The 26925-nt window shown below is 42.1% G+C and overlaps 1 protein-coding gene and 1 pseudogene across 7 annotated transcripts in view; one reads left to right on the forward strand and one right to left on the reverse strand.

The window, feature by feature from the left end:
* col14a1a (collagen, type XIV, alpha 1a) overlaps positions 1 to 26925 on the reverse strand; it is a 311666-nt gene that overhangs the window by 29841 nt on the left and 254900 nt on the right. For all 7 annotated transcript variants that reach the window (XR_011352149.1, XM_069920939.1, XM_069920938.1 and 4 more), the window contains exons 36-42: positions 19922 to 20008; positions 18595 to 18648; positions 17457 to 17552; positions 14764 to 14817; positions 13817 to 13870; positions 6422 to 6475; positions 651 to 722 (exon numbers count right to left, since the gene is read on the reverse strand). Coding sequence is in view for 6 of the 7 variants with exons in the window: in XM_069920939.1 (XP_069777040.1) it covers positions 651 to 722; positions 6422 to 6475; positions 13817 to 13870; positions 14764 to 14817; positions 17457 to 17552; positions 18595 to 18648; positions 19922 to 20008 (471 nt within the window). In the remaining variant the exon portion in view is untranslated. The remainder of the gene's footprint in view (positions 1 to 650; positions 723 to 6421; positions 6476 to 13816; positions 13871 to 14763; positions 14818 to 17456; positions 17553 to 18594; positions 18649 to 19921; positions 20009 to 26925) is intronic.
* Positions 7096 to 7214, forward strand: LOC138755898 (5S ribosomal RNA; annotated as a pseudogene).

The raw sequence follows: 26925 nt of genomic DNA on the forward strand, positions 1-26925 counted from the left end.
GTTAAGAAGATCCACGTGTTATCAACACCTGACAGACTGAATCTCTAAAAGAAAAAGAACTGCACACTTAAACAGTTTGTGCTATTTATGTTTGTGTTTAAATTTGTGTTAAACTTTAAATTGAAATGAATACTGTATTAGCGTGGCATGTTGTTAAACATCTCAAGGAAAGGGGATTTAATGATACACCTGACTATTTGAAGGATTTGTAGATGAGTTGTTGCAGTTACGAGTATTTGCAAGGTTGTGAGTTCTAAAGCTAATAAATTATAGTTGTTATAAAAGAACCCAAGTTTCTTTATTACAATAAAAGAAACATTACAACTTTCCAGTGGAAAATCCCAAAATACCTCCTGATAACACTAAAGATGCAAATACTACATGATTCTTATTATCCAATGCATTATGAATTTCAAGTCCAATAGAACATCTGGCTCTACTGCTGATTACAAAGTTGGGACAAAAACCAGCATCTACACATCTGTTTCTTGATCAGAGTATTCAAACGCTGGCCTGACTATCACAAGACATTCCTGCTGCCAGCCCTTATCTCATCGGTGACATAAGAAATTAATTCTCAGCCTCATTACATAATTAAACGATTCTTTCTCATTTCCAGAGGTGCAACCAGTTAATTTTTTTTTACTTACGGGAGGTCCTTTGTTGCCCTGGGGACCAGGATTTCCTCCAGCTCCAGGGGAACCTGGGACTCCTGGACTTCCCTGTGAAGTCAGTTAATGCAACATTAGTTCCACAGCACAGATGTGCAAGCTGCTTTAAGCATGTAGAATCAGACAGATCGGGAGCTCGTAAAGGCTTTGTATAAAAATGGTGCCTCATGGAGCAAAAGCGCTTAACTTTATTATGAGCATAGGGGAAATTAAATGCAAACTCTACAACCAGCTCCATTTTACGTCCCACTTAGTCTACGAGCTATGAACACATCAAATGGAAATGTTGCAAAATTATCCAAAAATAATTACTATTAAAAGCATTATTTTAGCATAAATTAGCTCTTTTGGTTTCACGTGAACCATAAACCTTCAAAAATATTTTTTCCAGTTTGATGATGGTGATTGCTCTGGGGGAAAGACCTGTCCTTTGTTAAGTGTGCCATGTAGTTTGAGTAATAGTGATTTAAGACTAACAAAAATAAAACTTTTAACAACCAAAAATTTAATTGGTGATTGCCGAACACCATGACATTATTGATAAAGGAGGAATTGATTACATTTATTGTCTGCTCATACAGTGATTAAACCTCAAGTAATCATACAGATAAAAAGCGGTCTCAGAACTAACAGTGTTCAATATTTATAAATCTCCATTGTCAGGCTTTGCCTGCATCACTGGGAATGCAGTGAGGGAATTGCAAGAGAATGGAGTGAAACACAAAAGTCTGCAGATGCTGCGATTGTAGTGAAAACACAGAGATGCTGGCGGAACTCAGCCAGTCTTGCACCGTCCACAGGAGGTCAAGATATATTACCAACATTTCGGATCTGAGCCCTTCCTCAAGGTGTGAGGAAGGCTTGAGAAAAGGCTCAGACTCCAAATGTTAGTAATTTATCTTGATCTCCTATGGACGGTGGAAGACTGGCTGTGTTTTTACTACGAATCGCAAGAGAATACAGACTTATGAGATTTCCAGTCACATAGCAAGAGATTTCTGGACTGCAAATGTATTGTAAGCAAATAACACAAATAAATATTAATAAACAGCAATGATAAAAAAGCTATTAAACGTAGCATATAGTATAAAGAAACATAAGCAAAGCCAGCCCACAAAACGAGGAGGATCTCTCTTAAATTCTTTGAAAGAAGTGCCACATATATTTTTGCAAGAAATATGGTTTTAAAAGAATTTGGCAAATTGTATCTCTGGATCTTTCATGAAGCTTGGACGAAGTAGACTGAAATCCCAGCTCTCATCCTGTCTGTAGTTTGCCTTACTCAATTCTATTGTGAGAATGTTACCAGCTCTCCTAAAATGGTAGGCTTCAGATTAAAAATCTTTTGATTAAAACATTTAACTCTTGGAAGCTTCTGTTTCCAATTACATACAGATAGCAATTGTCTTTATGCCATTTGGAGTATTAGGAATCTGTTTTATATTAACTTAGCTCTGAACCCAGATGAGATCATTTTTTTTTGTGAACCACATTGGAAGATCCTTGAGCTGAGCAAATGCAACAACTTTAAAGTGACAATTTAATCAGCTGTTTTCCATATCAGTCAGCAACAATATCTCAGAGGAGAGATTTGCCAGTTCCCATGTTAGCTTGGAGAATAGAGAGCAAGTTAAATGTTCTGGGGTGGGTTATTTGTCGGACTTTGTGTCCACAGAAGCAGTTGAACCTTGGTGGTAGTTGATGTCATAATGGAGCCATCATTGTTAATCACAACAAACAGCTGTCTTTGGATACCTCTCAATGTCCTCATTACGGATGTGGCCTTTTGCCTGCTTCGTCAGCTTAATTTAGACTTCCCCAAAATCTTGCAAATACTTATAATCTGCTTCTGAGTAGCTATGTGAGATAGTTAGCTGGTTTTTATTCAAAGATTTTAATTAAACAAAATTCTTGATAAATTCCCTCTTTGGGACATAGCAGGGGAAGGCTCAGCAGTGGATTTCACAGAAAACAAGGTGTAGAATGGAGAAGCAAACATTTGCAAGCTTCTGGGCAAAGGGGATGATTTGGTCTGGTTGGGGAGATCTTTCAGAAATAAATGTGATGAGCCTTCCAATTTGCTGCACAATAAAAGGAGGTGGTTTCAGAGGTCAGCAGCCAAAGGCCCTTTGGCCAGGCCACAGGCACTGACAGGATTGAGGAGTGGAGGTGAGGCAGGTGCAATGGAGCAGGACACACGGGCTCAAGCTCAATATCCACAGCCCACAATATCACCTGCCCACTGCTGGGCAACACGAGGGAAACATGACGTGCTGGTCATGCATGATCCGCCATTGCTCACTGTCTCTGAAGGGACTTGCCTTCTCTCTTGCAAATTGCAGCCCGAGTGTGGCAGCTGAATAAAAATGATTCTTGCTGAACATGTGGCCATAATAAATAAATCTCAACACGTATCATAATCTCTCTCCAGTCTCTAAATGACCACAGCAGAGTGGAAACCATATGCTCCGCCTGCAACAGGTTAGAAATCTCTTCACCCCAGTGTTAAAGTGTTGAGAGAAAAAAACAAAGCAATTTGCAGAACCAAAACCAATGAAAATTATAACTGAAAAGCATAAGAGATTCTGCTCTCTGAAATTGTCCCAATCTTACTCTTTATATTTAAATGAAATGGATGAGTGTACAAGAAATTGCATGTGGCTTTATTTACGTCTGTCTCTGATCCAGAATGTTATGGTTGGAGCAATAAATGCATTTTTTAAAGAACGGGAGCTCAGTTTTACCTTGAGGTCAACAGAGCGCCAGAGATCCGCACAAACTGTATTTTGGATAGTTGTTGTAAAACAGGTGGTTGTTTCAGGACCAGATGAGATTTTTCCGAGAGATCCTCCATGCCCTTTTGTTATTTACATGATGAAATTAACTTCTTCACATACTCACATTCAGCTGGTTAGAGCAGGCCATTAGGGTCAGTGCAAGTCTTTAAACCAACGTTCATGAACAGTACTCAGAATCAGTTTGCTTGCTTCCCAATTCTGGTTGGGGTCAACAAAAGTATTCCATATTTAACCCATAGGTTAATTTTGGTTTGCAATTTCAGAAGGAAGTATGGGAACCTGTGGTGTGGCATAAACACAAAGTGCAGGAGACAATCGTCACCCACCATGGGCCAGGACATGAATGTCAGATGCCCTTTTTTTCTGGTCTGGATTGCAAATGTAGAACCTGGCACCTATATCTCTCTATACCCCTCCTATGCATATACCTGTCCAATCTTCTCTTAAATGTCAAAGTCAACCCCACATTCACCACTTCAGCAGACAGCTCATTCAACACTCTGGCCAACCATGAAGACATTTCCCCTAATACTCCCCCTAAGCACCTCAGTTTTCACCCTTAACCCATATCCTCTAGTTCTTGTCTCATCCAACCTCAGTGCCAAAACCCAGCTTGCATTGGTTTTCTCTGTACCCCTCATAATTTTGTATACTTCTATTAAATTTCCTCTCATTCTCCCCTCAAAATCCTAACCTGCTTAAGCTTTTCCTTTAACTCAGTTCCTGAAGTCCCAGCCACATCCTTGTAAATCTTTTCTGTACTCTTCCAGTCTTATTGATATATTTTCTTGTAGTTAGGTGACCAAACCTGCATACAATACTCCAAATTTGGCCTCACCAATATCCTGTACAATTTCAACATAGCAGCCCAACTCCTATATCAATACTTTGATTTATGAAGGCCAATGTGCTAAAAATTCTCTTCACAAATCTATCTACCTGTGACACCACTTTCAGGGAATTATCTATATTCCCAGATCTCTCTGTTCTACTGCATTCCTTAGTGCCCTACCATTTACCATGTATGTCCTATTTTGCAGCCCTTTTTTTCCTACTGGTCCAGATCCTACTGCAAGTTTTGAAAGCCTTTGTCGCTGTCCACTACACCTCCAATCTTTACATCATCTGCAAACTTGCTGATCCAATTTACTTCATCATCATCCAGGTCATTGATATAAATGAGAAATAACAATGGATCCAGCACCGATCTCTGAGGCACACCAGTAGTCACGGGCTTCCAGCCTGAAAGGCAATCATCTGCTACCACTCCCTGGCTTCTGCAAAACCAATGTCCAAACCAATTTACTGCCTCACCATGAATACAGAACTTCTGAACCCTTTGACCAACATTCCATGTGGGACCTTGTCAAATTCCTTACTAATCACAAACATACTTGGAATTTTATTTCCATATTCCACCATCTGCGATCTCTCTTGTCTTCATACTCTCTGTAGAGAGGTCAATATGACCCTGGGCAGCAGCGTGATGTGGCGTTCATGGGATTGCCTGATTTTAGGTCCTTTATGTATCGCCTGTGAGGCTGGGTATGAATGTAACTAATATTAAGTTTACCTGTCAACGAATGGTGCCACCTATCCCACTGGGAAGCATGTGGGGAAGTAGAGGTTCGTGCATTAGTGTTGGAAGTAACGACTAGCTCCATGGTAGTCAAAGACCAAAATTAACTTTCAAAATGTCTACATTAGAATGAGCAAAAAGTGATGAGGAGCTGAAATAATGTCCGACTTTGTAATATCTGCCAAGAACCACCATCACACATGTTCACAATCATTTACTATACCATTGGCATTATTTAACTTTTCTGTTGCTTTGCCCACTTCATTTTACTTGTAATTTTTTAATGTATTTATGTATTCACCAATTTTTTTTTTTGGTTTTCAGTTCAGGCGATTCCTCATTTGTGAGCAGTCGAGGACAGCACATTCCTGCCAATCATACCACTCAGTTACAGATTGGGATGCCACCTCCAGATGTCACAAAGTACTTGATGATAGAAGCCACAGAGGCAGGTGTGAATGAAGATAATCCTGAGGTAAATATTCAGAAACCCATGATGACCTGGTTGGGGCTAAGGAATTAATTGTTGCCAATCAGCAGAATACAAAATCATGACAGCAGTTGATCAGGTGAATGCAAAAGGCCTTTTGCCCAAAGAAGGGAAAAAGGGAAACAAGACACTGGTATAAGGTGGGGGGAGAGATTTAACGGGAGCCTGAGGGGTAACTTTTTACACAGAGGGTTGTGGGTGTATGGAACGGGCTGCGGGAGGAGGTGGTTGAGACAAATACTATGGAAGTGTTTAAGAAAAATTTGGATGGATCCATGGATAGGATGGGTTTAGAGGAATATGGGCCAAATGCAGCCAGGTGGGCCAACTGTGGATGGGACACTTTGGTCAGTGAGGGCAGGTTGGACTGAAGCGCTTGTTTGCATGCTGTGTGACGCTATGACAACTGGAGAAAATGTTGAAAGGACCACTATTTAGAGGGAGCTGAGGCATTATATTGGAAGTGAATTTGTACAAAAATCTGGGAAGTACAAAATCCTGTCTGCAGCAACGAAGACTGCCAGAGATTGAAGTGATTCCACATTTTATTGCTTAGAAAAAGCTCATTCTGAAAGATTGCTTTTCATAATGTAAAATGAAAGGCAGCTCACCAGTAGCACACATTCAAAAGGTAGCGGTCCCCAGGACAGATGAGGTGGTACTTGGATCAGATGCAAAGTTCTGTGCAGGGCTTGCAGAATAAAGATGTCACAGCTGATTTGGCACTTTTACAGCATCATTCCTCAGCTCCACAATAAACTTACCCTCCTACCTGGAAACCCAGATGGTCCAAGTGGACCCTCCACACCTCGTCGACTCTGAAAAATGGGCATTGTTAAACATTTGTGTCTGACTACAGTCAAGGAGACATAAGTGTACTCACCACTGGTCCAGGTGAGCCTGGGAGCCCTCCAGATCCATCTTTGCCCACAGGTCCCTGGGTCAAAAGTTGAGTGCACAGGCCATTTAGTGATTCAAGTGGAAAATGGTTCCCCTTTGCAAACATAAACTGATGCACATAAGCATGTTTGTACCCATGAGCAGGGCACTGCAGTTGCAACTAGGGTGGCTTGTGAAAACAATGAAGTACATTTTAGGAATTCACACTCCTTTGTGCAGGTCATGAGCAGAAGAACTGACAGTTTCTAAAGCACTTCAGATGGTCCCAAATACCAATGAACTGTCTCCAAAAACTTGTGCTGTAAGGTACTAAATATGACAGCCAATTTGTACACAGCAAGCTCCCACAGCAAGTATTTTGGTAATGATCAAATAATCCCTTTTTATTGAAGTTATTTGAGTAATAAATATAGGTCTTCAAAAGGCATGAATTTATTTTATATGATACAGTACGGTTGAAGGTCCTTCCAGCCCAAGAAACCCATGCCACCCCAATTAACAAACCAACCCCACACATTTTTGGAATGTGGGAGGAAACTGGAGCACCTGGAGAAAACCATGCAGACCACAGGGAGATTATACAATCTCCTTCCATACTACAGTGGCAAATTCAAACACAAGTCATTGGCATTATAATTGCATTGAGCAACCATCTACTCTAACAGCCATCCTTGCCTGAAAGTGCCCAATCTTGTCTGATCTTGGAAGCTAAGCAGGCTCAGGCCTGGTCTGTACCTGGATGGGAGACCACTTGGGAATACCAGGAGCCATAGGTTTAAAAAAGGGGCATTTAGTGTAGCAGTTAACAGTAATGCTGTGACAGCACCAGCATTCGGGGCCGGGGTTCATTCTCCCCCTGTCTTCCCTGGCGGCTCCAGTTTCCTCCCACCATTCAAAAAATGTCCTGAGGGTTGTAGGCCAATTGGGTGTAATTGAGCAGCAGGGGCTCATTGCCAAAAGGCCACTACCTTGCTGTTTGTCTAAACAAAAATTTAAAAATTAAACTCTGCTGCCATTTTTACCGTACATGCCCTCCTTCTCTGAAGTCCTGCTTGGGATGATTTGCTTCCACTTGGGAGTGAAGGCACTACACTTCCTCAGGAGGATGAGGAGAGCAAGACTCCCATCTTGACAACATTTTACAGGAGTACAATAGAGGGTTCTGTGCAGCTGCATTGTCATTTGATACGGTCGCTGCAAAGCATCGGACCAGAAGTCAATACAGAGGATCATAAAAACAGCTCAGAAGATCACTAGGATCTTCCTTTCTTCTATTGAGGACATTCACCAGGAGCGTGGCTTAAATAGGGCTCAAAGAATTATTGAGGACCCTTTCCATCCAGCGCACAGTATCTTTGATCGACTACCATCAAGATAGAGGTACAGAGCATCAAAATCATGACCAGGAAATATCTTCTTCCCACAGGCAGTGAGATTGATGAATGTTATGTTGTAGCCTTGTGTCTCTTACTAATGACATTGAGTAAATTAATCCAGAATATTTATTTTATATTTTATGTGTGTACATGATTATTATGTGCTGTATGAGAAATGTATTATGAACCATACAACCTTAGGACACTACAGTCCTCCTAGTCTGCGCCAAACCATTTTTTTTGCCTAGCCCCACTGACCTGCACCCAATCCATAGCCCTCCCATCCATGTACCTGTCCTTCTTCTTGAGCTCACATTCACCACCTCAGCTTGCAACTCATTCCACACTTCCACCACTCCCTGTGTGAAATTCTCCCTCATGTTCCCCCTAAACTTTTCTCCTTTCACTCTTAATCCATGTCCTCTAGTTTGTATCTTACCTACCCTCAGTGGAAAAAGCCTATCTACATTTACTCTGTCTATTTCCTTCATAATTTTAAATACCTTTATCAAAGCGCACCTCATTCTTCTATGCTCCAGGGAATAAAGTCCTTTCTGTTTAACCTTTCCCTGTAACTCAGTTCATGAAGTCCGGGCAACATCCCAGTAAATCTTCCTGCACTCTTTCTATCTTATTGATATATTTTCTATATGTAGTAAGGCAACCAAAATTGGACACAATTCTCCAGATTTGGCCTCACCAATGTCTTATACAATTTTACCATAACATCCCAACTCCTGTACTTAATACTTTGATTTATGAAAAGCTTTCTTTGCAACTCTATCCACCTATGATGCCACTTTCAGGGAATTATGTATCTGAATTTCCAGATCCCTGTGTTCTACCACACACCTGGTGCCCTACCATTTACCGCGCATGTCCTTTCTTGGTCTGTCTTTCCAAAACGTAACATGTCACACTTGTCAGACGCTGGAGATTTATCCACCCATATTTGCTTTAAGAAAACAAGTACTTCCTCGAAGGTTCCATATGCCTGTTAACTTTGTCTTTAATCCTGACAGGAACATGCAAACTCTGTACTCTCAAAATGTCACCTTTACATAGAAACATAGAAACATAGAAGATAGGAGCAGGAGTAGGTCATTCGACCCTTCGAGCCTGCTCCGCCATTCAACGAGATCATGGCTGATCATAAAGTTCAGTACCCCGTCCCCGCCTTCTCTCCGTAACCTTTAATACCCTTATACTGAATAGATCTAATTCCCTCTTAAATATATTCAATGAACCTGCCTCTACTGCCCTCTGTGGCAATGAATTCCACAGATTCACCACCCTCTGGGTAAAGAAATTCCTCCTCATCTCGGTCCTAAATGGTTTGCCTATTATCCTCAAACCATGGCCCCGGGTTCTGGATTTTCCCATCATTGGAAACATCCCATCTGCATCCATTCTGTCCAGTCCTACCAGAATTTTATATGTCTCTATGAGATCCCCTCTCAATCTTCTAAACTCCAGGGAGTACAATCCCAATTTGCGCAATTTTTCCTCATAAGTCATTCCTGCCATTCCAGGTATCAGCCTGGTGAATCGCCTCTGCACTCCCTCCATTGCAAGAACATCCTTCATTAGATAAGGTGACCAAAACTGCACACAATACTCCAGGTGTGGTCTCACCAAGGCCCTGTACAGCTGCATCTTTGTATCTTTGTTCCTATACTCAAACCCTCTTGATATGAAGGCCAACATACCATTTGCCTTTTTAACCGCCTGCTATATCTGCATGCTTGCCTTCAGAGACTGATGTACAAGTACCCCTAGGTCTCTCTGCACTTCCCCATCTCTTAATCTATTGCCATTCAAATAGTAATCTGCCCTCCGGTTTGTATTACCAAAGTGGATAACCTCACATTTATCCACATTGTAGTGCATTTGCCATGTATCTGCCCAGTCCCTCAATTTATCCAAATCACACTGGAGCTTCCTGACCCCTTCTTCCGTGCACACAACCCCTCCTAGCTTGGTGTCATCTGCAAATTTGGAGATATTACATCTTTGAAGATCCTCCACTTACCTCACACATTCTTGCTTGAAAACAACTTATCCCAATCCATGCATTCTAGATCCTTTCTCATTTACTCAAAATTAACTTTCTCCAATTTAGAATCTCAACCCGAGGCACAGATCTATTCTTCTCCATAATTTCTTCTTTGGCTTGGCTTCGCGGACGAAGATTTATGGAGGGGGTAAAAAGTCCACGTCAGCTGCAGGCTCGTTTGTGGCTGACCAGTCCGATGCGGGACAGGCAGACACGATTGCAGCGGTTGCAAGGGAAAATTGGTTGGTTGGGGTTGGGTGTTGGGTTTTTCCTCCTTTGCCTTTTGTCAGTGAGGTGGGCTCTGCGGTCTTCTTCAAAGGAGGCTGCTGCCCGCCAAACTGTGAGGCGCCAAGATGCACGGTTTGAGGCGTTTTCAGCCCACTGGCGGTGGTCAATTTGGCAGGCACCAAGAGATTTCTTTAGGCAGTCCTTGTACCTTTTCTTTGATGCACCTCTGTCACGGTGGCCAGTGGAGAGCTCGCCATATAATACGATCTTGGGAAGGCGATGGTCCTCCATTCTGGAGACGTGACCCATCCAGCGCAGCTGGATCTTCAGCAGCGTGGACTCGATGCTGTCGACCTCTGCCATCTCGAGTACCTCGACGTTAGGGGTGTGAGCGCTCCAATGGATGTTGAGGATGGAGCGGAGACAACGCTGGTGGAAGCGTTCTAGGAGCCGTAGGTGGTGCCGGTAGAGGACCCATGATTCGGAGCCGAACAGGAGTGTGGGTATGACAACGGCTCTGTATACGCTTATCTTTGTGAGGTTTTTCAGTTGGTTGTTTTTCCAGACTCTTTTGTGTAGTCTTCCAAAGGCGCTATTTGCCTTGGCGAGTCTGTTGTCTATCTCATTGTCGATCCTTGCATCTGATGAAATGGTGCAGCCGAGATAGGTAAACTGGTTGACCGTTTTGAGTTTTGTGTGCCCGATGGAGATGTGGGGGGGGCTGGTAGTCATGGTGGGGAGCTGGCTGATGGAAGACCTCAGTTTTCTTCAGGCTGACTTCCAGGCCAAACATTTTGGCAGTTTCCGCAAAGCAGGACGTCAAGCGCTGAAGAGCTGGCTCTGAATGGGCAACTAAAGCGGCATCATCTGCAAAGAGTAGTTCACGGACAAGTTTCTCTTGTGTCTTGGTGTGAGCTTGCAGGCGCCTCAGATTGAAGAGACTGCCATCCGTGCGGTACCGGATGTAAACAGCGTCTTCATTGTTGGGGTCTTTCATGGCTTGGTTCAGCATCATGCTGAAGAAGATTGAAAAGAGGGTTGGTGCGAGAACACAGCCTTGCTTCACGCCATTGTTAATGGAGAAGGGTTCAGAGAGCTCATTGCTGTATCTGACCCGACCTTGTTGGTTTTCGTGCAGTTGGATAATCATGTTGAGGAACTTTGGGGGACATCCGATGCGCTCTAGTATTTGCCAAAGCCCTCTCCTGCTCACGGTGTCGAAGGCTTTGGTGAGGTCAACAAAGGTGATGTAGAGTCCTTTGTTTTGTTCTCTGCACTTTTCTTGGAGCTGTCTGAGGGCAAAGACCATGTCAGTGGTTCCTCTGTTTGCGCGAAAGCCGCACTGTGATTCTGGGAGAATATTCTCGGCGACACTAGGTATTATTCTATTTAGTAGAATCCTAGCGAAGATTTTGCCTGCAATGGAGAGCAACGTGATTCCCCTGTAGTTTGAGCAGTCTGATTTCTCGCCTTTGTTTTTGTACAGGGTGATTAACTTGAAACTAATGGCATTATGATCACTGGACCCAAAATGTTCCCTGACACATACTTCTGTCATCTGTCCTGCCTCATTCCCTAATAAGAGATCCAATATTCCACTCTCTCTAGTTGGTTCCTCTATATATTGATTTAGAAAACTTTCCTGAACACATCTGACAAACTCCAAGCCATCCAGCCTTTTTAAATTATGGGAGTCCCAGTCAAATATGTGGAAAATTAAAATCTCCTACTATCACAACCTTATGTTTCCTGCAGCTGTCTACTATCTTTCTACAGATTAGCTATTCCAATTCTCTTTGACTATTGGGTCGTCTATAATACAATGCCATGAGTGTGGTCATAAGTTTCTGTTCCTCAGCTCCACCCATTTTACCTCAGTAGACAAGCCTTCTGGTCTGTCCTTCCATGACAAGCAATGCCACTCATCCCCCTTTCATTCCCCACCCCCCTGTTCTATCGTGTTTAAAGCAACAGAAGCCCAGAAATATTGAGTTGCCAGTCCTGCCCTCCTCCAACCAAGTTTCACTAATGAACACAATGTCATAATTCTACATGTCAATCTGTGTTCTAAGTTCATCTGCCTTTCCAACAATACTCCTTGCATTGAAATAGATGTTACCTCAGAACAATTCCACCATGTACAGCCTGTTGATTTCTAACAGAGCAGGCAATTTTCGCATCATTTTTTCCCTCCTCCACTCCTCTTTCTGCTCTGACACTCTGGTTTCCATCTCCCACAAATCTAGTTTAAACCACTGGAGCAGCACTAGAAAACCTTCCTGCAAGGATATTAGTCCCCTTTCAGTTCAGATGCAAACCATCCCGTCACAACATGTCCCGCCTTCCCTGGAAGAGAGCCCAATGATCCAGAAGCCTGAAGCCTTCACTCCTGCACAATGTCCTTAGCCACATCTTAAGCTGCATTACCCTCCCATTTCTAACCTCACTATAACGTAGCACAGGTAGCAATCCTGAGATCACAACCCTGGAGGTCCTGTTCTTTAACCTAGCATCTAACTTCCTGAACTCTCAGGATTCTTCACCCTTTCTACCCATGTCATTGGTCCCTACATGGACCACAATATCTGGCTGCTCACCCTCCCTCGTGAGAATACCAATCTGAGATATCTCAGCACCAGGAAAGCAACATACCATTCGGAATACTCAAATTCTTCCACAGAACCTCTTATCTGTCCCCCTAACTATGGAATCCCCTATCACTACAGCTCACCTCTTCTCATCCATTCCCTTTGTAGCCACAGGACCACACTCCATGGCAGAGATCTGATCACCATGGCTTATGCCTGGTAGGTCATCCCCCCAACAGTATCCATGTGTGCATGTGTATGCACCATGGTCCAGATAAACTATTTCGTCTGGTGATACCTTCAGATAATAAGAAACTTGAACTTTACAGGGCAAAGGAATACAAATCTTGTGTATTTTGTGTACATGACAGTAATCTTGTAACATCCCCATAGCACCAAGTGCAAGTCATATTGGAAAGACAAACTAAGTCCCTAACCTTGGAATTCCTTATAACATGATTACTATTAGTGAGGACTCACTACCCTTTTTTTCTCACTGATTTCACTGCTCTTCCTACCTTGTAGATGGATGCAAAAGTGACTCAACCTGGAGCTTGTAGGGAATACAGAGTGTTACTGTAATTAAGTACAAGGAAGACATGGAACTCAGTGAAGACAGGAGTCAAAGGACCTCTGTGGAAACCTGTCATACAAAACTGCCATCAAATTCAGTTTCCAAATTAATGTAAGAAAGGCAACTTTAAGATCAAATTGCATGGGTAAAACTGCATGGGGAAGCAATGGTTATGGACATCAGTCAATCAACAGCTTGTTTTAAGCTCCACTTAAAGTTCTTTTACAATCATGACTTAAAAGAAAAGGATAGCTTGTTTGCCTCTGCCCCAGGTACGTTCTGCCAAGGAAGTGCACCTCTTGTGTTCCTAATCCTCCCAGACTTAAATTTAGATCATAAAGTTAAGTCAAGGGATATTTTGGAATTTTCCAAATTATGGCCCCTCACCCCCTCAACAGTGAATTCCAGCTGTCACTGCAAGAAGGTTCCTGAAGTCTCCAGGTAATCACAACATGCCCCCACTCAGACCTCAACCTCGTTCCTATGCCAGCTCTGCAGGAGGATTGACACATTAAATCGTCCTGAGAGTGCTCCAAGCCCACTTCTTCAGTCTTACCCTTTGACCCGATGGCCCATCTCTCCCTGGGAGGCCGCGAGGTCCTGGCAGACCCTAGACAAGAAAACAAGGCAGAATTAGACACCAAAAGCACAGGCCTTCATCACTCTAGTGTCCTTTACAGTCCTTAAAAAATATCTCCGGGAACTGCATAACTATTGAGGTACCATTGTTTGAAACGCGCAGTGAGATAGAAAACACAGCATCCTTTTTGCCTCCCATGGGGCCTCACCATGCACAAGGTGGTAACAACAAAATAATCTCTTCTGGATAACTGTCTATCAGGACACAAGGTTTGAAACAGTGACTGAGAGATACCTCTACCTGATAAGTTTATAGCCGTACATATTTACAGCAGCTTGGTCCCATTGCAGTGCTCACACTGGTGCTGCATTCCCACAGTTGGTGTCCATCACTCGCTGCTCTTTACAGAGGTGCCAGGCAATTGACAGTTTGGTGAGTTTGGGGTTGACCCTTTTACTGGGGCAGACCATTCACCCCTACCAGGGGCCTGCACTCGTTCACAGATGAGGAAGGTGGGAAGATCTGACAGCAATAACTCACAAAGTCATGCAGTTTCCTTGGCACACAGTGAGGTGAGTGTGTGAAACAGTCAGGGCAGGTAATGCTTTCAGTCTACAGATTGCTGCAAACATAAAACATTCACCGGCTGGAATTCACTTGTAATAATAAATCAAAAAGGACTCGAGTTGAAACAAATGCGACAGCTTCATGAGGCAAGACAGGACAAGAGATATTTGCCATCTGGCTGAGAATGGCCTGAAGCCACAACTGTATCGAAAGCACAGCAATATGAGCAGAAAATCACCCTCTGAAAAATGCAGAAACATAAGGCCTGGAAGGAGTAACTGTAATTTAGTGATATCAAATAGATAGCTTGTAATAAATAATCACTGAATGATTGCTTTAAAATATTTCATTCATACCTGGTGACCCATAGGGCCCATCTGCCCTTTCTCGCCCTTTTCACCAGCGCTCCCCTGTTGGATTTAACAACAACATCATTTAAACATCAACCTTTAGTCTTGCTCACTGATAATGCTGGTAGGATTTCCTTCCTAATTTGATTACAAAGGGTGATTTATACTTTCCTTCTGAGCAGCTAAATTTTGTAATAAGGTAAGGCTTTGGGGCAAGGTGTGACATAGTGCAGGGAGACACGGCTCAGCACACCTGGCCTGTGCTCCAACGTAGGGAAGAAAACTCCCATGATTTGCAACAGATCTGTTACAATTCCATTTGATACAAGTTGAGTAACACAGAGGTTGGAATCTTGAGCAGGCAGCGAGGAGCTGGAGGGACTCAGTGGGATAGCCAGCATCTGAGGAGAGAGATGGTTGGACACTTCCTTAAGTTTAAAGTGGGAAGAGAATAAAAAGAGGGGATAAGAAGCTGGGGGAGGGGGGCTAAGAGATGATAGGGTATTAGATAGAAGGTGGAAGAGATTGAGAGTGCAATACACAGAAGTATTGGAGAAACTCATGCAGCATCTATAGGAAGCAAATTCCAAGACTTGGGACTCAGCACCCCACTGTGTCATTGGATCATGAATTTCCTCACCTCCAGACCACAATCAGTGAGGATTGGCAGGAACAACTAGTCCACAATCTCCAACAGTACCAGAGCACGACAGGGCTGTGTTCTTAGCCACCTGCTCTACTCACTTTGTACCCATGACTGTGTATCTCGGTACAACAATAACACCATCTACAAATTTGGCAACAATACCATGGTAGTGGGTTGTATAAAGAAAGGTGATGAGTCAGCACAGAGGAGGGAGATTCAAAACTTGGCTGAATGGTGCACCAACAATAACCTCATACTCAATGCCACCAAAACCAAGGAGCTGACTGTTGGCTTTAGAAAGGAAAAGCCAGAGGTATATAATTCAGTGATCATTGAGGGATCAGAGATGGAGAGGGTGAACAAATTGAAGTTCTTGGGAGTCACTATCTCAGAGGATCTTTCCTGGACCTAACACACTAAAAGCATCATGAAGAAAACACGTCAGCGCCTTTACTTCCTCAGGAGTTTGCGGAGGTTTAGTATGACACCAGAAACCCTAGCAAATTTCTACAGAGGTGTGGTGGAAAGTGTGCTGACTGGCTGCATCACCATCTGATATGGGGAAGCCAATATCCCTGAGTGTAAAGCCCTCCAAAAGGTAGCCCAGGACATCACAGGCAAAACCCTGCCCACTATCAAGAACATAATGCAGTCAGAGAGCAGCAGCAATCATCAAGAATCCACAGCAGCCAGCACACGCTCTGTTCTCACTGCTGCCATCAGGAAAGAGGTAGAGGTGCCACAAGACTCGCACCACCTGATTCAGGAAGAGCTGCTACCCCTCCACAACAACAAACTCAATCAGGGACTCATTTAAGGACTCTTACTTGTGCCCTTTATTGATTTTTCAAAATTTTCTCTGTATGGCACAGTTGGTTTGTTTACATTCATTATCTGTTTACAATTTTTTATTTCTTTGCACTACATAAAGTTCTTTTTTACCAATAAGTGGTAATTCTGTCTCACCCACAGGAAAAAAGAATCTCAGGGTTGTATGCAATGCCATGTATGTACCTGACAATAAATCTGAAATCTAAAGCCTACGGATATAACCAACTTTTCCTCCCTGAGCAAAAAGCAGACAGGCATTTGAGTAAAAAGGTGAAAGGAGGAGAGAGGAGAGGAGGGAGAAAGGGACAGAGGGAGGAGTACAGGCCAGCAGACAAAAGGTCATAGGTGCATATGGATGGATGGAGAGAAGAGGAAAAAGCTGAGAAATGATAACGGTAGCTCTCTGAATGGAGAAGGAAGGGGATGGATAGCTGAAGGGAAGGAGACAGAGGGGTAAGGAAAGCGAGAGACAGGGGAGGGGTCCAATGGAAGAGGAGAATTTCAATGCTGTCTGTTTGGAGAGCGCGCAGACAGAATATTAAGTGTTGTTTCTCCAGGCTCGGCATCATGGGGTGCGGGGTGGGCATTCGCAGGCCATGCCCCCTCCAATTAGTTATTGTGCCCCCCACCCACCCGCAGCACTAGCGCCACTTGGTTTCCCCTCCATGCATTATAAGAACGCACACTTGTCTGTTACGTCGGAGGGAGGGGTAAGTGTGACAGTGGCACATGGAAGAGGTTTATGGCAGGTAGGCACCTGCTCCCCCCTCCCTTGGGGGGGGGGTAAGGGGCTGGTGGTTGCCTGAGATTAGATGACTGGGGGGTGGGGTGGGGGTGGTTACCTGAGATTAGATAACTTGACTTTCATACCATTGGGTCTTAAGGCTGTCCAGGAGGAATATAATGTTTTGTTCCTTGTGTTTAGGATTGTCCTCACCTGGCCATGGATGAGGCCAAGGACAGGCCTGTGTGAGAATGGGGAGGGAAACTGAAATGGCTGCTGGGATTGCAGCTTGGAGCAACAGACAGAGCGCAGATGTTCAGAGTTTGTGGAGGAGTGATACCAACTGAATCCACTGTGACCCAGATGCCCCAAGAGCCCAAATGACATGTTGTTCCACAATCTCAGATCAAACATTGCAAAGGAGTCAAAAGCCTTTGACAGATTTCCCTGTAATATCAGGCAGCGGTTAAAGCTGCTGGTGGGGAGTGAGCAACTCACCGGAAGGCCTTGAATCGAGAGTCCACTTGGTCCCTGCGGGCCAGGCTGACCTTGCAGACCCGACTGGCCCATCTCACCCCGTTGTCCATCAGGTCCCTGCCACAGAACACACAAGGATTAATGCAATTTGGTGACCTCCTCACATTGATGAAGCCTTCAATTCAGCAATCAGGGAAACAAGAAACTCCTGAGACAGGACAGGGATGGAGGTAATTTCACCAGCAATTTAAGGGAAGGGTGCTGGTGAGGTTGGATGGACCTGGGGGGGGGGGGGGGGCAGAGCTGGTTGTCTGATCAAGGGCGAGAGTGGTTTGGGAGGAGTGGGGGAGAAATGACGCTGGCTGGGATCGATAAGGAGAGTTTATTGGAGAGTTGTGAGGGTTGGGATTGGGGCAAGGGATAGTGTTGATTGAAATCATGGAAGGATAAATATAATCAGGGAAGAATAAATATAATCAGGGGAAGGATATGGTTGGGTGGGAATGGGGGTGAAAAAATCAGGTGGTGGGTGGGGTTTGGGGAGGGGAAAGGTGGGGCTGAATTGTAAAAAATGTGACATCTGCGGGTTGGGATTGAGAGAGAGGTGAGATTGGGACAGGATGAAGTTGGATGGGATCATGAAGGGATGAGGTTTGGAGGGATCAGATAAGAGGTGGTTGGATGAGATTGGGAGATGATAATGGGTAGGATCGGGGGAATGGAATTAGGTGGGATCAAGGAATGGGATTGGGTGGGATTGGGGAAATAGGATTAGGTAGGATCAGGGAAATAGGATTGGGTGGGATGAGAAATAGGATTGGCTGGGATTAGGATGAGATGGGCTTGGATCATGGAAATGGGATTGGGTGGAATCAGGTGAAAGGTATTGTGTTGGATCAGGGAAACGGGATTGGGTGGGATCCGGGGAATGGGATTGGGTGGGATCGAGGGAATGGGATTGGAGGAACGGAGAATGGGATTGTATGGGATCAGGGTGAGGTTGGTGAGAAGGAGTCATTGGATTTTTCACAAGGTAGAGTGTTGACCTGTGGGAATAAAAGGACATTAACAATGATCTTTGAATAGTGAAGGATACTTTGGAAAAGGAAAAATAAATATATTTCCTCGGTTGGTTTACGTTTGTGATGGAAACACTTACCCTTTGCCCTTGTTCTCCTCTCTCACCTCTTGGGCCTCGTAAACCTGGGCTGCCCTATAAGAGAGTGATGTGAGAATTCTGTAGTATGGACATTCTGTAGTAAGAACACCAGCAGTGAGTACAAAGATCCTGGTGTGGTGGAACCACTGTGTAACTGCTAAGTACTGAATGGACTGGCTCATCTGCTGAGAATCCCCATGAAGGCAGTTACACCCAAATCCTTCCCTCAGAACCAGCCTTGGAGCCGGGCCAGCAATATGTGAGGTGTGTCTGAAGTTTATGGTGATTAAAGCCTCTTAATCACAACTTCTAGACTGATGCGAGTCATTGATAGCATATCACCTGTCAAAAGGTCCAAATGACAGCATGAAGCCCTTGGGGAATTGCTCTCAATTCCTGGTGGAATGTAATGCATCTTGAAGTAGGTGTTATCTAATTATTGGCTGACAGAGTCTGAAGACCAGGCCCTTGTTAACTGGGACATGGGCCCATGCTAGGACACTGACACCTCGAGAACACTCCTTCAAGGAAGGAACTGTTCCACGTGGAAATGTGTGATCAGAAATAAGAATAAATGAGAAAAAAAGAACAACTGCTCCCACTCCTCTCTGTAGCCCCCATTCAGAGGTTTTCCCCCATTCCCCAATGGATTTTTAGTGACCTGTGAATGTTTGAGCCTGTTGTGGTCACTGATCTTAGGAGTGCTCTGTGGCCCTCACCTACAGTCTGTTAAATGCGACCTCTGGCAGCTGCTTCCATACTGAGGATCATAGTGTTGCAGTGCACTCCCTTCCCAGGCCTGCCCCACTCCCTGAACACAGGCCTGCCCCAGGTGTTTTTGTTCCAGGAATCACCTCCCCTTGTTAATGCCTGACACGTGTCAACCAAATTACTGATTTCCCCTCTCTCGGCCACCATCAAGTGAAATTCCAGATCCTGGCTGAGATGGAGAATGGAAGTTTTGAGCTTGGCATCCTTATTTGGATACCTGGATCACATTTTCTCTTAATCTCCTCTGCTCCAAGGGAACAATCCCAGCTCCACCCAGCACAGAACTGAGCTCCCTCATGGCTGAATCCATTCTTCTCTGCATCCTCTCCAGGGCTTCAACACTTTTTCTTAGGGATGGTTTCCATAGATTGGAAGGCAACTGCCAGCTGGGACCAGACCCAATTGTTTCTGAGTTCCTTCTTTAGTAGCACCCTAATATTAAACTCAAGAAGCCAGCAACGAGAAGCTCTCAGAACAAGTGGTGATGCTCCATGTTTTGACAGACCAAAGATGTCACACATTTCCAATTCTCCTCCTTCAAACCAAACCCACTTACCGGAGGGCCGAGGGCTCCAGGTGGTCCTTTACTGTCCTGAGAACAAGTGCAAGCATGTGGAAGAGAAGGGCAGTTGTCTTCATCTCTCTGTAAGAAATAAAGTCACATTTCATTTCACCAATAATGACAGGCAGAGCTGCAGAGAGACACAGGGTCTATAGATTCTGAAGTCTTGGCACAAATGATGAGAAGCTGGAGGGAATCGGCAAGTCAGGATAGTAACATCTCAATAATAGGTCCCTACTTGAGATGTCTAGCCTCTTTTTTCCATAGCACTTCTTTCACAGGATTAAATTCACGTCGTTGAGACATAACTTCTTGACTCAAATCCGGATAAAAAAAAAAACACGATTGTTCTGGACCATCAAAGGAGATCTACTTTGTTGCGCATTTCTAATAGCCACACGCAAAATTGTCTCTCTATCATAATAGTTTAAACAACAGACCAGAACAGGTCTTGGATTCTGTCCTGGAAAAGGCTTTCTTCTCAAAGCTCGGTGAGCAAGTTCCAGTATTAAACCTTACGGGAACTTATCTTGTCCTAACACTTGTGGAATCCAATCGGTAAAAAATTTTCTTGGATCTGGTCCTTCTATATCTTCTGGCAAACCAATAATTTTTACGTTGTTCCGTCTAGACTGATTCTCCAAATAATCTACCTTTTTCGCTAAATTTTTATTCTGAATTTGTAAAGTTTCAATTGTTTTATTTACGTCTTGCATTTGATCTTGTACCTCAACTATACCTTGGTCACAAACATCAAGTCTTTTATTCGTTTCAAGCTTAAAAGCTCCATAATCAACCATCTGTTGAGTATTAATGTCCACCAAGGTATTAAGCTTAGTGTTAACTTGAACCAAAGATTTACCTATCTCTTTGATTGAAGAAGATAACTTAAATTCAAGATTCTTAATAAACATATCGACTGGAATAGATTCAGGCAAAATAGGATCCTGCTGTTTCTGAATAACCAGAGGGTCTTCTAATCCTTCCCTTAGTTTAACTGCTTTTCTTGCAGTATCACTACGTGTAGAAACCCCTGCCACAACCTCCTCAGCAATATCAGAAGACTGATATTCAGGGTTATCCTTAACCCATATTACATCAAGAGCCTTCATTACATCAAGATCTATTGAAGTCTTCATAACTGGTGGTGCATTTCGCAGCGCCACCGCTACATCGATCGGTGGACGTCTCTTTAAAGTCGGGTCTTCAGCTGGCGGCGTCCCAGCTGTTCCAACTGTCAAAGGTTCAGTGACAGCGCTCATAGTGGGCGTTGATTGAAATACACGCGCCTGGCTAGACCTTGGTTCCAAAGGTTGCCAGGTGCCATCTTTAAAGAGCCTTACCGGTAAAGAGTGGGGCTCTGTTGCCGAATCCTGCACTTCTCCTCCTGGATCCATTCCACGCTGAGACCTGGCTTCTTGTAAACAGGTAGGCTCAGATAACTTCGGGAAATGTAATTTCTTAGCGATCTGTTGCCGTTTTCTTTTACTTTTTTTCAGCAATTGTACCATTAGAAGCTAGTTCAACACCTCTAACTATTTATAAACTTTTTAGAAGGTTTCAACAGACACTTATAGACAAAACAATAACAAAGAGTCAGGAGAGGACTGGAAGGCACGTCTATTCCTTACGACATCTTGCCACACATCTTGCTGATATAAAGCAACATTTAGATACCCTGCAGTATTGAAGATTTTTCAGGATGGATATCAACCAAAATTTTTTGATAACCCTAAAGAAGGTATGGACTTTGCTCAACTGTTACCAATCACGCAATTCCAGGAACGACGTAGTCCTCTACGGTCTCCAAAGAGAGTGGAGACGCAAGATGGGAATCGAATTTCAAGAAGAAATGGAAGCAATGGTGGTCGGAGTGACAAAGCTGATTTAAAATTTTTTTTTTTTCGAGAAGATTTAGATAATGATGATAGTTTAATGTGAAATGGGAGTTAGTAGAGGGAACTGGGTGGGCATTATTTTCCAGAAGTCGTCAGCTACGTGTGAGTTATCTCACACCCAATATTTTGTGGGAGTTACCGCATTGTGCGGTTCAGACAGGAGGAGGTAGTTGTAACCTCTTACCTGTTTTTTTTTCATTAATTTTTGGATTAAGGAGTGAAGTTTCTTTTTATTATTTTTTTTTTTTAATTTCCTTTTTTTTTGTTGTAGTTTTAAGAGGGGATAAGGAGAAGGGGGTCTTTTCTTTTTCTTGTTTTTTTTTCTCTTTTTTTTCTTGTTGTGTTGTTGTAAGAAATGTCTACATTAAAGTTTGCTTCTCTTAATGTCCAGGGTTTAAATAATCCTATTAAGCATAAGAAAGTACTTGCTTACTTAAAAAAATTAAAAGTTGATGTGGCTTTTTTGCAGGAAACTCATTTAACAGATAAGGAACATTTGAAACTTAAACGTGAATGGGTTGGACAAGTTTTTTATTCTTCATTTAATTCAAAGGCAAAAGGAGTGGCAATTTTGGTGCACAAGAATCTACCATTTCAGTTACAGAATGAAGAGAAAAATGGTGGAAGATTATTAAAACTGAATTGTACAATCTTTAACGAGGCTTGGACTTTGCTTGATGTTTATACTCCAAATGTTGAGGATACAGCTTTTGTTGTGGATATGTCTTTATTACTTGGGCAAGCAAATTCTAATGTGATGATTGGGGGAGATTTAAATGTGGTATTGGAGCCTCTATTGGACAAGTATCCAAGAGCAATTAAGAAATCTAAGATGGCAGTACAAGTGACTAACATGACGACAGATTTGAATTTAGTTGATACTTGGCGAAAATTTAATCCTACAGAGAAAGATTTTTCTTTTTATTCCTCACGCCATAATTCTTTTTCAAGAATTGATTATTTTTTAATTTCAACACATTTGCAGGATAGGGTTATATCTGTGGATTATAAGGCAAGGTTGGTTTCAGACCATTCATTACTATTATTAGAATATCAGAGTTCACAAGACGTTCAAAGAACCCCAAGATGGAGATTTAATACTATGTTATTACAAAATCCAGAATTTATTAGTTATTTAAAAAAACAAATTGAGGTTTTTATTAGTAATAATATTAATTCTGTTTCTAATCATTTTGTTTTATGGGATGCAATGAAAGCTTTCTTACGAGGTCAAATTATTAGTTATGCTTCTAAAGTAAAGAAAGAGAGAATCAGAGAGATTGAAGATTTAGAGAAAAAGATAACTATTACTGAAAAAGAATTTCAAAAAAATGCTACCGAACTGCAAAAGAATCAGTTAACTAATTTAAAATTTAAATATAATGAATTACAAACATATCGGTTTGAATGTTTAATGAATCAAACTAAACATAAGTTTTATGAATGGGGTGAGAAAGCTCATAAAGTTCTCTCATGGCAGTTAAAAAAGGAACAATTATCTAGGATTATACCAGCAATTAGAAAGAAATCGGGTATTACTTTTAGACAAAAAGAAATTAATGAGGAATTTTGTAATTTTTATAAAAAATTATATACTTCAGAATGTAACTGAAGATGCAATAGATTCTTTTTTGAAAAATATTAAATTGCCACAACTGAATCAAGAAGATAGACAAGAGTTGGATAAATCTTTTACAGAAAATGAAATTGAAATGGCGATAAGAGATATGCCAAATGGAAAGGCACCTGGTGAAGATTGGTTTTCTATAGAGTTTTATAAAACTTTTTATGTTGATATATCTCTTATTTATAAGGATGTAATACAGCAAATTAATAAAACTTTTCAATTACCTGAATCTTGTTCTAATGCAATAATCACAGTTATACCAAAAAAAGATAAAGATCCTTTACAGGTTTCTTCTTATCGACCAACGACACCGTGAGCAGGAAAGGGCTTTGGGAAATACTAGAGCGCCTCGGATGCCCCCCAAAGTTCCTCAACATGGTTATCCAACTGCACGAAAACCAACAAGGTCGGGTCAGATACAGCAATGAGCTCTCTGAACCCTTCTCCATTAACAATGGCGTGAAGCAAGGCTGCGTTCTCGCACCAACCCTCTTTTCAATCTTCTTCAGCATGATGCTGAAACAAGCCATGAAAGACCTCAACAATGAAGACGCTGTTTACATCCGGTACCGCACGGATGGCAGTCTCTTCAATCTGAGGCACCTGCAAGCTCACACCAAGACACAAGAGCAACTTGTCCGTGAACTACTCTTTGTAGACGATGCCGCTTTAGTTGCCTATTCAGAGCCAGCTCTTCAGCGCTTGACGTCCTGTTTTGCGGAAACTGCCAAAATGTTTGGCCTGGAAGTCAGCCTGAAGAAAACTGAGGTCCTCCATCAGCCAGCTCCCCACCGTGACTACCAGCCCCCCCACATCTCCATCGGGCAAACAAAACTCAAAACGGTCAACCAGTTTACCTATCTCGGCTGCACCATTTCATCGGATGCAAGGATCGACAACAAGATAGACAACAGACTCGCCAAGGCAAATAGGGCCTTTGGAAGACTACACAAAAGAGTCTGGAAAAACAACCAACTGAAAAACCTCACAAAGATTAGCGTATACAGAGCCGTTGTCATACCCACACTCCTGTTTGGCTCCGAATCATGGGTCCTCTACTGGCATCACCTACGGCTCCTAGAACGCTTCCACCAGCGTTGTCTCCGCTCCATCCTCAACATTCATTGGAGCGACTTCATCCCTAACATCGAAGTACTCGAGATGGCAGAGGCCGACAGCATCGAATCAACGCTGTTGAAGATCCAACTGCGCTGGGTAGGTCACGTCTCCAGAATGGAGGACCATCGCCTTCCCAAGATCGTGTTATATGGCGAGCTCTCCACTGGCCATCGTGTCAGAGGTGCACCAAAGAAGAGGTACAAGGACTGCCTAAAGAAATCTCTTGGTGCCTGCCACATTGATCACCGCCAGTGGGCTGATATTGCCTCAAACCGTGCATCTTGGCGCCTCACAGTTCAGCGGGCAGCAACCTCCTTTGAAGAAGACCGCAGAGCCCACCTCACTGACAAAAGACAAAGGAGGAAAAACCCAACACCCAACCCCAACCAACAAATTTTCCCCTGCAACCGCTGCAACCGTGTCTGCCTGTCCCGCATCGGACTTGTCAGCCACAAACGAGCCTGCAGCTGACGTGGACATTTACCCCTCCATAAATCTTCGTCCGCGAAGCTAAGCCAAAGAAAAAAATAAATAAAATTGTAGCTAAAGTTATGGCTAATAGATTAGCTCAATATTTACCTAAAATAATACATAGAGTGGTTTCGTTGGATGCAGAAAAGGCTTTTGATAGAGTGGAATGGACGTTTTTATTTAAAGTACTTGAGAAATTTTGTTTTGGTTCCTCATTTATTGGATTGATAAAGGCTTTATATAATAGTCCGAAGGCTAGAGTTGCTACCAATGGGCAGATTTCAGAATCTTTTGATTTAACAAGGTCTACTAGACAAGGATGTCCATTGTCACCTGCTTTATTTGCCATAGTTATTGAACCTTTTGCACAATTAATACGTCAAAATGAAAATGTTAAGGGTATGAGAGTTTTGAATGAGGAATATAAGATTAATTTATTTGCTGATGATGTTTTATTATATTTGGTGGATCCTGATATCTCTTTACCAGCAATTCAAGAATCTTTAGAAAATTATGGTCAATTATCTGGTTATAAGGTAAATTGGGCTAAAAGTGAAATTTTGTCAATTTATAAAGATGATTATTCAATATATAAAAATATTATAAATTTGAAGTGGACTAAACAAATTAAATATTTAGGAATTAATGTTAATACAGAATATCAAGATTTATATTCAATTAATTATCTTCCTTTAATAAAAAAGATTAAATTAGACTTGATTAGGTGGAAGGATTTACCTTTAGGTTTATTGGGGAGGATTAATACTATCAAAATGAATATTTTTCCTCGGATACAATATTTGTTTCAATCAATTCCTTATTTTTTTTTAAAGTTTTTTTAAGGATGTATATAAAGCAGTTAAAGACTTCTTATGGAAGGGAAAATTTCCGAGGGTAGCAATGAGAAAGTTGATGTGGGATTTTCAATTTGGAGGTTTGAGATTACCGAATTTTCAACATTACTATGAGGCAGCTGAATTTAAATTTCTTAGTGCATTAATGAATACGGAGGATCCACCTAGTTGGGCAAAGATAGAAATGGCAGTTATTTTAGAAAAATTTCCACATGAGTTTTTGTTTCGATGGAATAAAAATTTATTACGAACTTATGATGTACCAATATTGAAACATTTATTGAATTTATGGACAAGTAAACTTAATAAATTGAGGCTTAAAAATAAATGGTCTGGGCGATTGCCATTATATAATAATCAACTTGTTCCTTTTACAGTCTCAAATATCACTTTGAAACAATGGGAAAGGAAAGGAATAAAAAATTTATCAGATTGTTTTTTTGAAGAATGTTTTTGTTCTTTTGAGGAATTACAAAGGAAATTTGGTATTAGTGGAAATTCTGTATTTGTGTACTATCAGTTAAGATCATTTGTAAAACAGATATGTGGCCGACATATGATTTTATTGCCTGAAACTAGTTTTGAGAAATATGTACTTTCCTTACCAAAAAAGGGGTATATATCTGATTTGTATTATATTTTACAAGAAAATGAAAGCAAGACAGATTGGGATAAAGATAAGTTGAAATGGGAAAAAGATTTAGGTTCTATAATAGCTGAAGAAGCCTGGATGGAAATTTGTCAGAATAGTATTCGGAAATTGATCAATGCTAGATTAGCGATGATTAATTATAATTTTTATACATCAATTATATTTAACACCAGAGAAATTTAAAAAATTTGGTCTTAGTAAGTCAGATTGTTGTTTTCGTTGTGATCAGACGGCCAATACTTTTTTACATACTGTTTGGTTTTGTGATTGATTGCAACAGTTTTGGAAAGGTATTCAATCTATATTTAATAGTTTATATAATATCTATGTTGTATTAGATCCTGATATATTTTTATTAGGGAATATGCAATCATTAA

This window comes from Narcine bancroftii, chromosome 2 (assembly GCF_036971445.1).
Source record: "Narcine bancroftii isolate sNarBan1 chromosome 2, sNarBan1.hap1, whole genome shotgun sequence".
Lineage (NCBI taxonomy): Eukaryota > Metazoa > Chordata > Chondrichthyes > Torpediniformes > Narcinidae > Narcine > Narcine bancroftii.